Source organism: Gymnoscopelus microlampas (genome assembly GCF_963454915.1).
Source record: "Gymnoscopelus microlampas genome assembly, chromosome: 14".
In the NCBI taxonomy this organism is placed as follows: domain Eukaryota; kingdom Metazoa; phylum Chordata; class Actinopteri; order Myctophiformes; family Myctophidae; genus Gymnoscopelus; species Gymnoscopelus microlampas.
In genome coordinates this window covers 7,640,398-7,656,717 of record NC_139951.1, presented here as the reverse complement: position 1 = coordinate 7,656,717, position 16,320 = coordinate 7,640,398, and the positions used below count along the sequence as shown (strand labels likewise).

Genomic DNA, 16,320 nt, shown 5'->3' with positions numbered 1-16,320 from the left:
AGAAAGGCAAAATTCTAAGTGAGGAGGAGTGTGATATTCAGTTCATGAAAATCTACAGCATGATAAAATAATCTGATTATCATAACATCTTTGTAGTCGATGTGATTGCTATCATACTGTGGATCAGAATAACTCAAGGCAAGATTATAAGTGAGGAGGTGCAACAGAAAACATAATCCTACTATAATCAGATTGCTCTCAGGTAGGACAGGGCCTTTTTTCAATTTATATAATCTAACTTGGGGGTGTTCAAAGTTTTTCAGGCCAAGGATCCCTTAGCTGAGAGAGAGATGAAGCAGGGACCCCCGCTACATATTGAATGTGTGTTTTCAAACATGTAACGACATGAATGATTCGGTACTTTGCAAACTTGATCTTTGGCTCGGTACTTGGTCTGCACTTTTTTCCCTGTACAGAAAGCCACTTCGCCGAAAATAGCCGATCTACAAGATCGTCTATTTTCGGCCGATGTCCCCCCCAGAATATGGACGCGAGGGTTCAAGTGGCTAATGTATAAATAAAAAAAATAAAGTCCCTATCACACAAGGATTTCCCGGACCCCCTGTTGAAGACCCATGATCAAACTAATCTCTGACTGCTTAAGGATGACAGAAACCAGCAGAAGTCAAGCCAAGAGTGTACGAAAATAAATGACTGAAGTTATATATCTGAAAGTGTCACCGAAACATAACGTATGGGTGAAACCGAAAGTGGTGGTAATCATAAATAAATATTGGTGTCAGCCAAGAATGTTTATGTTGTTGCCTCCCTAAAAAGAGTTATGCCGTCCGTTTGCACGTCATGCTCTTCTGCTTTTGCTCATCTTCATCTTCCGAAAATGACAGTCGGTTTCATTTTCTACAAAGGAGACAAAAGATACGGTTTAGTTTAAGACACTTTGAAGAGAGATATGTAGAGTAGAAGTTCTAAATTCATTGAATTGATTGATTGATTGAATACTTTATTGACAGTTTGCAAAAAAAGCACAGAAAGTACCGTTTATTGAACCCAAGAAAGCACTATGGCTTGTTTCCATTGGGGTCCTGTGTATTCAATTCATAGAAATTGTGGCTGTTTGAACCCGAGACTAATTTAGACTGGGGCAACAGATGAATGCAATTACTGTTTTGGTAGAATAGGAAACTAGAGCAGAATCCAGAACCTTTGTTGCAGATTTAACAGTGAACGTCTTTTTTTAAAGGCAGTGGTTTTCTTGTACAAGATAGTGATAGTGTTGCCCTCTGCTGACACCTAGTGGCCAAAAGGTGTTAATCACCAATAATTCCTTCAGTTTATGTACTGAATATCTAGTTACAAGTGCAATGTACAGTAGAATCAGTTGAAATCTCAGTTGAACAGCATGTTTCAGATTCACTTTATTGTCACTTAGATGCACTGGTTCGGTACATACATACGCTCGGAAGCTCCAATACATTAAAACACGATAAAGCGACATAAAACACTCCATAAACAATAAAAACAGGGCAAGAATATCAATCAATGAAAGTGCATAGTGCAAAGTAGAGAGGGTCATTGCACAGTCACTCTTGACTGTTATTTAACCCATTAAGACCTGGAACTGTGTCATTTTTAGATTTTTTTTAGAGTTAAAAAGCATTATTTTACACTTTGGGCTATTCAAAAATAGCAGATATACAAGCTCATAGCGCGGCACCGAGTGCCGCGCTACGAGCTTGTAGATCTGCTATTTTTGAAAAGTCGTGAAAATGTGTGCAAATCTTTGAATATATATATTTTTAAAGCGGACATTTTTAACTCAAATCTTTGCTTCTGGGGGGTCCTGGAACAAAATATTTTGATGGGGGTCGGCCATAGGCGGCGGGTAATGAAGGCTAGGGTAGGCTAAGCCTTCCCAAATGTTATGCTGGGAAATTCTGGGAATTAATAATAAATCAGTAAAATCAGGCAAAAACATGAATTAAAAAACCTAACCCTAATCTAACCCTAACCCTATAACCGAAATAAAGTAACCAAAAACCCAGACACTAACAGAATTTCGGCGCCGATCCCCAGCCTTCCCAATTGTCAAGCTCACCCGCCACCTATGGGGTCGGCGGCCAAATACATATCATTTTGGGGGTCCTTGACATGAAAAAGATTGAACACCACTGATATAGAAACATACGTTTTTCAGAATACTGTTGAGATTTAGGAGACATATAGAATCAGCTTCAGGTCTCAATGGGTTAACAGTCTGATGGCTTGTTTGTGTCTCTGTGGAGATCTTGTATCCCCCTTCACAACATTGAATGCTGTTCAACTGAGTTTTTTTTTGCTGTTCTCGTGTTATTATGGTCACTGTGTCCTATTTGTTTGTTTTTACGTTCATCCTTATTCTGTCACTACCTGCTCACTCTCACCTTCACATCCTGTTGACCTGCTGGCCTTAACTCCTGTTGGAGTCATGTTCTCTCTCCACACTCCTGCTTCCACCTCCACCTGTCTGTATAGAACAGCAGGAGAAAGAAGTACAATTCATGTTAAGACAGTGTTCGGCTGTATGTTGAGCCTTCAAACCTATTATGTTGTCTTGTGCGACTGTAAAATACCTGCATAAGAAAAATGTTGTCTTTGTCTTACACACAAGACTATTGTATACTGTTCCTCAGTGACATATAATTGTTATAATTGTTTTGATTGTGATTATGATTGTATCATACTTTGTCACGCGCTGGTGTCGCCAGGCAAAAAGCAGATCTCAAGCTCACAGCTCATCGCGATGCAACCTGTTGTAAGCTTGCACATCTGCTGTTTTTTTTACTTTTCCGAAATTTTCATGAAAATGTAAACATAACGACATGCCCAATATAAGGACACCAACCCCTTAAAACCGAGAACGCATCTGTGACATTTTAGATTTTTGCGTTGGCTATTCAAAAATAGCAGATGTACAAGCTCGCAGTGCGTCACTTCGTGCCGCACTGCGAGCTTGTACATCTGCTATTTTTGAACCTTTTTGAAAAATCTTGAAAGTGTGAGAACTACTGATTTTAAAAGGCATAATTTGTAGAATCAGCCTCCTCAGGTCTTAAAGCGGCACTATGTAACTTTTTAACAACTATATAGCATATTATGCCCCACAAAAATATAAAGTTACATTAACAATCATCCTTCCATAAATGTATAGACTCAGGGGGGTTCCCTGCTAGGGGCTTGACTGTATTACTATGTATGTATAGGGGAGACAATGAGTTACATCCTGGCATTTGCCAAAGCACCAAGACAGAACTGCCAGTCAAAGCGAAGACTGGCCAATCACAGCACGTCTTCACCAGACATGCTTGCAGAGACTCTTGGGTAATGAAGTCAAAGACGTTGGCTGACATGTTATTTGTGTCCAAAGTGGCCACTGATACTCCAAACTACATAGTGCTGCTTTAAAGGGCCAGGTCAGGGTGAAAATGGTGAAATATGTAATTAACATACTTTACATTCCATGGCGTTGTCATTGCAGTGGTGGAGGTGGCTGGAACCCCCTCGTCACCCAGCAGGACCCCTGGCTGGCATGGACCCCATGGTGGTTGTTCCCGCCCCCCCCTGGGACGCCAGCAGCGCCACTTCCTGGTGGTTCCCCAACCGGGACTCCAGCAGCGCCACTTCCTGCTTCGACAGGAAGTACTCCGTGTGCTCCGCCTCCGTTGGCGGTCTGTACTCCACATGGCTGTGACATCACTCATGTGCCGGTGAGCTGCTGGATGGGAGGAAGGACTCCTGAAAGCATGAGAGAGAAAGTTAAGTGTGTGTGTGTGTGTGTGTGTGTGTGTGTGTGTGTGTGTGTGTGTGTGTGTGTGTGTGTGTGTGTGTGTGTGTGTGTGTGTGTGTGTGTGTGTGTGTGTGTGTGTGTGTGTGTGTGTGTGTGTGTGTGTGTGTGTGTGTGCGTGCGTGCGTGTGTGCGTGCGTGTTGCATAACTTGCAGGCTCCAGAGTTATTACCATGGAGACTGTGAAAATTGGGTTTGGAGGAAAATAACCCACAGCTTTTGTTGGAACATTATGTAAATAGACGACTAGAACGTATTTTTTCTGCTTTGTTTCTTTAAATCAGAAATTCTCAACCTTTTTCATTGCAAGGGCTCATAGGTTGATATGCAATACCATTTGTAACCCCAGTTGTAAATTCCTCAGTGTTCATTTAACCCTGAGGGTGTACAAATGGCATTTGGTTCCATTTGGTACACTCTCAGAGTTACAGACCCGTGAGGGTCCATTTGGACCCCTGGTGGTCCCCGGACCCGACGTTGAGAAACGGTGCTTTAAAACATACATAAACTTTGTTCAGAAAAGGACTTTGTTTCAGTAACTTTAGCAAACGGAGTGAACTCGTTGTTGTTGGACAATCGGCAAAAACAACTTTGATCTATTTCTTCAGCGGTTCTGATAGGATCGTCGCGGTTTCTTATCAGGATCGGGGGTCCGTTTACACCAGGACTGAACTCTGGGCTTCACTCCCTCAGACAACCGGTGGTCCGGTTGATTCATCATGGAAAAGCAGGGCCTAGTGTGGCGACAACTACTTTTTATGCTCTCTTTTCCTTGGAAAAGCCTGTACTTGTACGTAAAAAAAAAAAGCTACCTCACGAAAACGGTCGACATGGGAACGGTTGGATGCGCGTCAGCCTCTCGTTAAAGGATTTTTTCCATCAGTTAAAGGAACGGTAACGTAAATCCAGTTGGATAATGGAGTTATTTTATTTGGGAGATCCTCAAATTATGCTAGAGTTTGGTTGTTTGTTTATTTTTACTGAGAGCGCCTGGGGGGGTTTGCACTGGTGAAGTCAATCAAGGGCATGGCACCCACATACCTTCAGGATATGAGCCAACCCCACAACCCTTCCCCGTACGCTATGATCAGCTAACACAGCCAGTCTGTTCCGAGCCTTCCCTAAAGAAAAAAGAAAACTGCCAACGCTCCACGCGTCCTAGACTCTTCTCCCTCCTGGCTCCAAAAGCTGTGGAATATATAAAACTCCCCATTGCAGTCAGAACTGCAAACTCGCTCGCCATTTTCCGTTGGAGTCTGAATAATCACCTCTTCAGACTCCACCTCACCCCCCCTATAGCTCTCCTCTCTCCTTGTGTATCCCTTCTTGACACCTTTTTCTATAGATGCTAGTAATACTATGCAGATCTACGTTGGTTACTGGGTTTTTTGTCGTTAAGATTTGTTTTGCTTCACCACAAATGTTAAGCATTTTATTTAGACCGCATGTTTTTTAAACAGTCTGGTATCCACGTTTATTGGAAGCACTACATTCTCTCACTCTGCACTCAACTGTTGTTTGTTGATGACGGTTCATTACATTGATTTTGCATGCATAGATTGGATAAGATCATCTGCTAAATGCTTACATTGTAATCATAAATTGGGTTTAGGTCAATCTTAGGTTATGTTGTGGTCCTCCTCATATAGCATTATGTTACACGATACTAAAGGGACAGTTAATTGAACCCACACTTCACTTAGAACAGCATGTAGTCATACTTCTCACACTATATAGGTTGTGTGTGTGTGTGTGTGTGTGTGTGTGTGTGTGTGTGTGTGTGTGTGTGTGTGTGTGTGTGTGTGTGTGTGTGTGTGTGTGTGTGTGTGTGTGTGTGTGTGTGTGTGTGTGTGTGTGTGTGTGTGTGTGTGTGTGTGTGCCTGTGTGTGTACCTGGAGCAGGCCGACACAGGGCCAGTTGAACCTCAGGCGGTGAAGTCCTGAACAGCTGTTGCACCCTCTGGTGGATGAAAATAGAACTGTCAACATCTGACCAGCATCAAAACCACACCAAAGTGACTAAACTTGATGACCTCATGCAGGAGCTTTAAAATAATTGAGTGATGTATTGATTCACTGTTGATCAGCTCAGTGGCCTTGTGGATAGTGTTCCACCCTGAGATTGGGACTGAATGCTTGACACTCGGCATCAAGAGTTGGATTTGGGGTAAGCCTATCAATGATAGGCAAGTGAATATGATTTGAAAACATAATGCCTAAAATGAAACAAAATTAAGGCATTTTTAAGGTCATTTAAGTGATAAAAGATCATTAAAAAAAAAGATCAGTCAACAAGAATGATTTATTTTTGCATTTCTTTTGTAAAAAAAAAAGAGAAAAGAAAGAAAAAAGTCTCAAATTATTCGATCAAGTGAAAAAGTAATCAATAGAATACGTCGCTAAGAAATGAGTAAAAAGGGAGTATGAATGAAAAGTGTTACCGGGTAGGGCAGAGCCTTCAGCGGCTGGCCGTTCACAGCCAGGATGACGTCTCCCTCTTGGATGCGTCTGCTCTGGTGGGCCGGCTGGCCAGGGATCAGCTGCTTGACCCGGACCAGGCTGCCGGGCTGCTCCGGCTTACAGGACCCGGTGCCGGAGCCCGGCCGCGAGTCCAACTCAGTCATCACGAAGGTGAAGCCCAGACCGCTGGAGTTCTTCCTCAAGCTCACCTCCAGTGTGTTGTCTGGAAAGCAAGTGGAGGAAAAAGTACTGAATTTGTTTTACTTAAATAAAGGTATCAATACCACAGTGTAGAAGTACTCAGTTACAAGTAAAAGGCCGGTGTTCAAAATGTTACTTGAGTAAAAGTACAAACGTATTGGCATCAAAATATACTTAAAGTAACAAAAGTAAAAGTACTAAAATGTTTGAAAATAGTCTATGTATGAAATAGGGCTGAAGTGGTTAATGTGTGTTTTGTAATATAATAATGTATATCTGCAAAGTAACTAGTAACTAAAGTTTTACAATTAATTGTTGTGGAGTAAACGTATAATGTTTGCCTCTGAGATGTAGTGGAGTTGAAGTAAAAGTGCTGAAAAGGAGAACAAAATCCTCAAAAAGTGTACTTAAATACAGTACTTGAGTAAATGCACTTAGTTACTTTACACCACTGCTGGAAAGACATGGGGATCGAAGGAAAATGAGTGTGTGTGTGTGTGTGTGTGTGTGTGTGTGTGTGTGTGTGTGTGTGTGTGTGTGTGTGTGTGTGTGTGTGTGTGTGTGTGTGTGTGTGTGTGTGTGTGTGTGTTTTTGTTTTGGGGGGGGGCATTCAACGGGAAATAATGTGTAGGAGTAGGAGGGGAACAACTGCATTTGTATTGAGTAGCTGTGTCAAAGAGACTAAATCTAAGTGTAAACTAAAATATTAGTGTGGAGAAAATGTGTCTTTGAAAGGTCAAAAGCTCTTCTGGCTGATTGGGGAAAAAATCTGGGTGGCTGGAAGTGAATACCGTTGAGCAAGGCATTTAAACTCTAAACAGAAGACTGTAACAGGATCAAATAAAATAGAAAGGTTTGTGCTCTTAAACTCAAGGCTTACTAAGACAGGTGCGAGAGGTCAGCGTTAGACAAACATTGAGGCTCTTTGGATGCAAAACAAACAAACAAACAAACAAACAAACAAACAGTGACATGGTGAAAATAGTGACACAGAGAGTAGACGTTTCGGCTCCTCAGACCATCATCAACTCTGAATGCAGGTTACCCATGTTGGCTATAAGTAGGCAGTAGGCCTATTAGAGGTAATCAATGGTAATTAAGCTGATTGAGGCCCAAGGGCCTGCAAGAAAATAAACATATAAACAACCCGTACAGCAAACAAACATGGAGTCAATCCAATACTGTCGCATCACTCTTAAAGAAGAGATACTCTTATTTAGAAGTCATCTATACAACTTACTAGAAGAATACATTGCAACAATACAACTTCAAAAGTATAGAAATTGTACAGGAACAGACCACAATCTCAGAGAGAGAGAGAGGGGGGGGCGAAGACAAGTAGAGTAGAGCTAAATGGAGAGAGACAATAGACAGCAGCCTAGACAGCAGAGAGAGAGAGAGAGAGAGAGAGAGAGAGAGAGAGAGAGAGAGAGAGGGTCGGGCGTTAAGAAGGGCAAGGTGAGGGTCAGGGGTTGGGGTGACAGCGAGTGCCGGCTCAGGAGATGGGGGATGAGGAGGGAGGGTGGGTGGGGAAGTATGTGAAGGTTCACCTTGACAGCGTCCCACACTAAAGCTTCATTTATGCTCCGTCGCTCAAGGATGTCGCTTGGCAAAGCGAGCAGATCTACAAGCTAAGGTCATCACACACGTTGTTAGCTTGTAGATGGGTTTTTATTTTGGCGCGCAACACCGTCGTAGATCTATACTTTATCGTTTTGCAAGCAATCCTGTGGTACCATGGAGTCAGTGGTGGAAAAAAGTACTACATGTTTGTACTTAAAGGAGTAGTTCACCCAAAAAAAATCTTATTTTCTGTCAATTACACACCCCATGAAACCTTGAATTCATGGATTTGTTTAGTTTTTTGTCACATTCCTAAGCCAATAATTTGATTACCGATTGAATTTCCGGTAGGAGACACAAAGAGTCTACTTTAAGTCTACATTAGCATCTTTCCGCCGGTAATCAAATTATTGGCTTAGGAATGCGACAAAAACAAAAACAAATCCATGAATTCAAGGCTTCATGGGGTGTGTAATTGATAGAAAATATGACTTTTTTTGGGTGAACTACTCCTTTAAGTAAAAGTATCAATACTGCAATGTAGGAATACTCTGTTACTTACTAAGTACAAGTCTGGAATTAAAAATGTACTTGAGAAAAAGTACAAAAGTATTGGTATCAAAATGTACTTAAAGTACCAAAAGTGGAAAGAACTCATTATGCAGAATGTCCCATTTCACAAAGTTCTCGAATGTATCAAAAGCATAAAAATCATTTGAAAATAGCCGATCTACAAGCTCACAATGCGTTGCATCGCGACGCATTGTGAGCTTGTAGATCGGCTATTTTCAAATGTCCGAAATGTATATAGAGCTGAAGTGGTTTTGTAAAAATAATCAAAATCTACATAACTAGTAACTAAAATGTTCAAATAATTGTAGTGGAGTAAAAGTACAATATTTGCCTCTGAGATCTAGTGGAGTAGAAGTAAAAGTACTGAAAATTGGAAATACACCAGTGAAGTAAAAAAAATACCTCAACATTGTACTGAAGTACAGCACTTCAGTACATGTACTTAGTTACTTTACACCACTGCATGGAGTGTACAGTGAAGGGGGCTTATCACACCTACTTGCATGTCACAGCTTACAATGGTGCCTCATCACGCAACTCAACAAGCTCTAATGACATAATCTGTCTCTGTGCAGGAGTCACTAGTGCTCTCACCGCTCTGCCTGGGAGGGGCAATTAGCATTGTGTGCATTACGTTTCAATGAGCTTTGATTTATTCCCATTGTTCAGGGAATATTGACTGTATTTCTGTAGTCTCGCTTATCCAGACAATAGGCTCTATTCACAGCAGCCATATTATGAAGACATTCACAGGTGTTACCAATGATGCTAATGAAGGCTCAGTTCCATTCTGGTCAAACAGAGTCAGAGTGCTGATATTGTGCATGTTGGCCCACTGGAAACACTCTGTTACACCAGTGGGTCGACAGTTGGGGTCCAGGGACCCTCATGGGCTTCCAAATGGCCCCTTACAGGTGTGTAACTCTGAGAGTGTACAAATCATTTGGTTCCATTTGTACACTCTCAGAGTTGTGGGGGTCGTGGAAACCACTGTGCTACACTAAATGGAACAGAGCCTTCATTAGTATCATTGGTAACACCTGTGAAAGAAGTGATAATATGGCTGCTGTGCATAGAGCCTATCCGAGATGTTCGCCTACCGACACATCTATATCGGGGCCGCCGTAGCTTAGTGGGTAGCGAGGCCACCGTGTGATCAGAAGGTCACCTCCCGGCCTGCCCGTGTCGAAGTGTCGAAGTGTCCCTGTGCAAGACACTTTTCTTAACCCCTAAAACAGGGGTCTTCAACGTTTTTCAGGCCAAGGGCCCCTTAGCTGCAGGAGAGATGAAGCAGGGACCCCCCACTACATATTGTATGAAATTGTGTTGCAGATTAAACTTTTTCATCGATTTCATAGATAGCTTCATAGTCACATACTTGTTTGACAGCATTATCATCAGTGTTGGATTCATGTTGATGTGTATTAACATGAAGACAGTTAACTGCTTAAACCCTCAATGCTTAGAAAACTTGTACTTGATCTGCTCTTTTCCCCCCCTACACCAAACCTCTTTGCCGAAAATAGACGATCTACAAGCTCACAACGCCTCGCAGCTTGTAGATCTGCTATTTTCGGCTAATGTTCCCCATAGGAAAGGAATTCTAGGGTTCAAGTGGTTTATTGTAAAAAAAAAAATAGCTTGTATATCTGCTATTTTTGAATAGCCAAAGAAATCTAAAAATTACACAGATGCGTTCCCTGTCTTAATGGGTTAACTTGAATCTTATCCATCTCTTGTGAGGACGACATGAGAAAATCTGCCAACACGTTCTGTGTGTTGTGAGCTTGCTCTCTAGTCGCTGGAAAATGTCCGCCAGCCTCCGTTAAAGCGACGCGCCTCCACTCACGATAAGTGATAAGAATCAGCAAAGTTGCCCTTTAATTACTGATACGGTTTCTTCTGATAAGGCTTGTGTTTAATCTATAGTACTGGTGGGGTTCAAATGTTCCAAATATTCTTTCTTTCTTGCTCTCTCTTTCAACCTCTCTCTCTCACTCACTCATTCTCTCTCTCTCTTTCTCTCTCTCCCTCTCACCCAATATCTCTCTTTCTTAAATGGTGCATTTATATGGTGCCTCTTTCCTTTGCAATGTGCATTACATTCACATACACACATTCACACACCGATGGTGGACGAAACCATGCAAGGCTCCAATCTGCTCCTCGGGAGCAGTTAGGGGTTAGTGTCTTGCTCAAGGACACTTCGGCACTAACCCATGGGGAGCCGGGGTTCGAACCATGCACCTGAGCTACTCCCCCCTCTCTCTTTCTCTCTCTCTCCCCCTCTTTATCTTTATCTATCTCTCTCCCTCTCTCACTCACTCTTCATCATGCGATAAATAGCGATCAAGCTTATTTACGAGATCACAAGATTGCAGCTATCTTTTGCAATGTTTGAACATTTGACCAAAATAGGCGATGCCAGGGTTAATGTGGTTAACCCATTAAAACCGGGAAAGCATCTGTGTCATTTTAGATTTTAGCTATATACTGTATAGCGACATACGTTTTTTTGAAAACTCTTAGGATTTAGAACATTGGTTTAGAACAGTGGTTCTCAAAAATAGCAGATATACAAGCTCACGGTGCGTCACTGCGAGCTTGTACATCTTCTATTTTAGATTTGTTTTAAAAAATCATGAAAGTGTTTGAAAAATATTGAATCTTTTAGCTTTTTTTTACACAAATCTTCTCTTCTGGGGGTTCCTTGCACAAATAAGTTTCAGATGGGGGGTCCACGGCCAACTACGTATACATATTTTTTTTAAAGCTTGAGAACTACTGATTTAAAAGGCATTAAGTAGAATCGGCCTCAGGTCTTAACGTGGTTAAAGCTATCAGGAGGAAGCTGGGGTATAGTATAACAACATCCACCCTACCATCCGTGACGAAGCAGTAGTCTCTTGGGCGGCTGGAGAGGGTGTACGGGGTGGTGATGATGGCAGGACAGCTGTTGTTCCTCATCTGGCAGCAGTCTGGACTGATGCTGAGAGGTGACAGACTGCTGCAAGGGTCTGGACTCAGATACACCCTGGGAATACCCAGTGCATCCCTCTCCAAAACTAATGTTACCATCTGATGGAGAGGAGACAGGGGAAGTAGGGCCGTCACCATTAAGTTGATGATTAATGGTCATACAAATAATTGCGATTAATGATAATTGAATACAATATATAATACATATTAATGCCTTTTAGTATTCATAATCAAAATTGGGGCAGTTATGACAAATAACTTAAATATACAAAGAAATGACTGACATATTTAATCATTGTATACTTTAAATAATAGCTGATCTACAAGCTAACAACGAGCGCTGTAAGCTTGTAGATTAGATATTTCTGCCATTTTGGGGAAAAGTTTGAAAATGCATGAACATTTTTCAACATGGAAACCATTATGACGATTATGCAAAATAATTGTGATTATCTCAAATAATTGTAATTAGGCGATTATGCAATAATTGTGACAGGCCTAGAGGAGAGGATTGATTGATTGATTTTTTCACTGATTGATTGATTAATTGAATGATTGATTGATTGATAATTTTATTAACAAGTTGCAGTACAGCAAGTACAATTACGCATTCAATGCTAAAAGGATAACACAAAAAAAGTGTTAGTACTGTATAGTTCTATGTATTCAATTCATCCTAAAAGGAGAGGAGAGGGGATATTGGAAGAAGTGGAGAGGATATAAGCATTTCAAGATTATGTTTCATCCTTTCCAGCTAGCATGCTCATGCTCAGTTCTACTGATTGAATTACTGAATTATTAATTCCTCATTTGATTTCTGGTACAGTTAACTCCCAACGGCTGAACATTTGATTGAATTCCCAATTATCCATTGGTTTGGATCCCAAGTAAAATAAATGACTTCTACCAATACTTAAGATGATCCTGAACCCTGTGGATGTATTATGTAGGCCTAGTTACAGTAACAAGCAGCTGGCAGCAGGATGCAGTATAGTTCCATGTGCGTGACGTTTACCTCTCCTGTTTTGGTCAGACACTGCACTGCCTGCGAGTAGGAGAACCCCTGGAACCTCATGCCATTCACCTCTATGATCCTGTCACCTGGCACGCACACACACACATACAACAGAGCACATTCAGTACAGCGAAGAAAATGTGGAAAAAAAGAGAGTGTGTGTGTGTGCGTGCGTGCGTGCGTGCGTGCGTGTGTGCGTGCGTGAGAAAGGCAGTGATTTAGAGATTGAGCGAGAGAGAGAGAGAGAGAGAGAGAGCGAGAGAGAGAAGCAGATAGATGACTCATCATCTTTTTTAAGTCCTTGGGGCAAATTCAGTTATTTTCTTTTCACTTTGCCTTTTCATAACATCAGTCATTACTAGAGACATGTGCCCAATGAATGTGAATGTGCTGAAACGTTAATAGAAGTATATTATCTACTGTGGTCATATATCACTGAATGTTCTGTTCTGGAGCCCTGTGGCCAAGCTCAGCCCCATTCTCTGTCCTCTCCACTGTACATACTGTATATTTATGCATATCTGTTCATGGTATACAGATCCTATGCCCTACTTATCTGCTCATTCTGAACAGCATTGTGACTGTGCTGTGCAGATATAGCCTGTACTGTATATCAGTGTTTTCAACCCTTTTCATATCAAGCACCATTATTTATTCGGCATTTGAGCCACGGAACCACCGTTTGATGAGATTTAGTCTCTCAGACCCAAAACTTGGAATATTGTGTTATCGTTGGATATGATTTTGTCCACAATTCCATGCTGTTTTGATGTTGGTACCATTTGGAGAGATAACAGGCAAACGTTGATCAAAATAACAATTATTTAATTAAGTAATGCAGGTGTTTGACAATAATTTAACTCCCGAGAGCGTAAAATGAAACCAAATGGACGCTTACGGGTCCATTTGGTTTCATTTTACACTCTCAAGAGTTAAAGATCTATAAGGGTCCATTTGATTACTCTCCATCATTTAGCTGGGGACCACCTGGAACCCCCTCAAGGACCACTGGTGGTCCCCGGACCACTGCTGCATATTATTTCAACGTGCATCTTGCACAAATCCTTTCATGGCGTCCACATTGTACATTGTCTGCATGTACAGTGGTACAAGAGGTGGTGGATATATCCATATTTAGGGGCCAAACGCTGCTATTATGTCTCAGTATTGTCGTGATTTCTCTCAACTTTCGTAATCGTACAATTCAACACCGTGCCTTCGTGTTTTGTATGTGATTATTCAATGGGAACAGTTCTTTGGTAATTAGATATTTTATTTTATTTTATTTTATTTTATTACTGTTATTCTACTATAATTATATTCTATTATTGGAAGAATAGACATGATACCTGATCGTATGCGTCCGTCCCTCTCAGCGGGCCCACCAGGAACCAGTGTCTTGATGTAGATTCCACTTTTAGGAAACCCGCCCTATATGCACAACACCAGAGGATTGATTGGTTAAGACTTTAACACATCGACAAAACAAAACACAAACGTGACGTGACAACATGGACATAAATTAACATAAAACAAATCATAACCTAACATAACATTCATATACAGTAGCTGATGCCTGATGGTTCCCCATCAACCCTGTGCGTTGTGGGCATAGAACACGATACTGCCCCTACACGGGGCAACGTCCCCAAATGACAGTCACAGAGAGAAATGTTCTGGACAGACCAACTCAACACAATGTAGTCAAAGCCCCTAAATGTCAATGTCTCCTTTAGACCCTTTCTGGTGGAAACCTACAGTATACGCATTGGGGTCTTGTTTTAATGCTCTCCTTTAAATTCTCTCCACTAGTCCATACCCGGGGATGTGTGCAGTCAAAGTATTAACAGACGTTGGGTTATGTGCTGTGCTGTACAGCAATAGTCCCAAACCTTTTTGACCCCAAGGAGGACGGACCCCTTCCTCCCATAGCTTGTGGGGCTGTAACCATGGCGACGGCTATAAGCATGGCGACGATAGCTCCCATAGCCCCAATTATTTTACATAAAAACGCTAATAAACAGATACATTTTGGGAAAGTGAAAAACGGGCGAGTATGTGTTCAGCTTCTGTGTAGACCACACTGTTCAGAGCTGTACCCCTGTGTATACTGCCCACTTGTGGCGGTGCTACAGTATTAAAAGCACAATGCATGAACTAAATGTAGCATATAATCGCAGTGCAAGCCAAATGTTTGTCAGTGTCGGTGTGTCCACCTGCCCTACTGTACTGCGTTTGTGTGTGTAGGCTGTCCGAACCATTGGCCGCGTAAGCCTTAATATGAAATTAGGATTTGAATGGACTTGAATGTTCGCCCTTGTTTGTTTTTGTATTGTCTGTTTTTTTTAACGTTGCTATGGACCATGTATCTTTAATGAAGTTGGTGAGCGTATGTTGTAGGGGAGATTAAAGGAGAAGGAGAGAATAGAGGAGAGAGGAAGCTAACTCTCTCTCTCTCTCTCTCTCTCTCTCTTTCTATCTAATCGGCCAGGCCCAGGGGTTAATCAGATTGCCGATAGAGGGTGTGTGTGTGTGTGTGTGTGTGTGTGTGTGTGTGTGTGTGTGTGTGTGTGTGTGTGACGTGCGTGTGCATGTGTGTGTGCAGGACTCACAGCGATGCTGAAACCCAGACTTCCTGCTGTCTTCCTCAGCTCCACAATGACCTCCTCTGGTCTGTCAACACTCAGAGATGATGAGGCCAGAGAACATCCATCCTGACACACACACACAACACAATGATCCATCCATAAAATCAACACTGTTATCGATTAAATGTGACACCGCCTCCACCCCACCCCACCCACAACCCTGTTGTCCATCAGTCCCCAAACTCAAAACTAACCTAAAATAATAGGCTCTATTCACAGCAGCCATATTATGAAGACATTCACAGGTGTTACCAATGATACTAATGAAGGCTCTGTTCCATTCTGGTCAAACAGAGTCAGGGTGCTGATATTGTGCATGTTGGCCCACTGGAAACACTCTGTTACACCAGTGGGTCTACAGTTGGGGTCCAGGGACCCTCATGGGCTTCCAAATGGCCCCTTACAGGTGTGTAACTCTGAGAGTGTACAAATGGAACCAAATGGACCCGTAATGGTCCATTTGGTTCCATTTGTACACTCTCAGAGTTGTGGGGGTCGTGGAAACCACTGTGCTACACTAAATGGAACAGAGCCTTCATTAGTATCATTGGTAACACCTGTGAAGGAAGTGATAATATGGCTGCTGTGCATAGAGCCTATATATTGATTGATTGATTGATTGATTGAATACTTTATTAATCAGGAATGTAAACAGCACGGAGGTGCAGTAAGTCATATTAGGCTAAAAGGATAACACAAAAAAAAGTCCTGGGGACTAGTTTCCATTGTGGCCCTATTTATTCAATTCATCAACATAAAATGTCCTAATATAAATTGTCATCAACAAATACAAACAACTATATGTACAAAGGATGAAAAGGAAAAACACCTTTAAGTTTCAGTGGGAATTACAATCTAACTCCCCTTGTGGTCTTTTGATAGATGTTTTTTCAGGACAGTTTCGAAAACTGGCCTGAAAACTGGCCGATACAAGCTCGCATTGTGAGCTTGTAGATCGGCTATTTTCAAAAGATTTTTATACATTTTATACATTTGAAAACTTGTGAAATGGGACAATCTGCATAATGTGTACTTTAAGTATATTTTGCACTTTTACTCAAATTAAACTTAAATTCAGATTACCGGACTACTTGGAACAGA

The 16,320-nt window shown here is 41.7% G+C and overlaps 1 protein-coding gene across 1 annotated transcript in view; it reads right to left on the bottom strand.

Moving 5' to 3' along the window:
* Window positions 1–5,400: 5,400 nt before the first annotated feature.
* frmpd2 (FERM and PDZ domain containing 2) overlaps window positions 5,401–16,320 on the bottom strand; it is a gene marked incomplete at both ends in the record, with an annotated part of 35,416 nt that continues 24,496 nt past the window's right edge. The window contains 7 exons of the mRNA XM_084078137.1: window positions 5,401–5,447; window positions 5,674–5,740; window positions 6,222–6,463; window positions 11,460–11,655; window positions 12,572–12,657; window positions 13,921–14,002; window positions 15,184–15,285. Coding sequence (XP_083934263.1) covers window positions 5,401–5,447; window positions 5,674–5,740; window positions 6,222–6,463; window positions 11,460–11,655; window positions 12,572–12,657; window positions 13,921–14,002; window positions 15,184–15,285 — 822 coding nt within the window. The remainder of the gene's footprint in view (window positions 5,448–5,673; window positions 5,741–6,221; window positions 6,464–11,459; window positions 11,656–12,571; window positions 12,658–13,920; window positions 14,003–15,183; window positions 15,286–16,320) is intronic.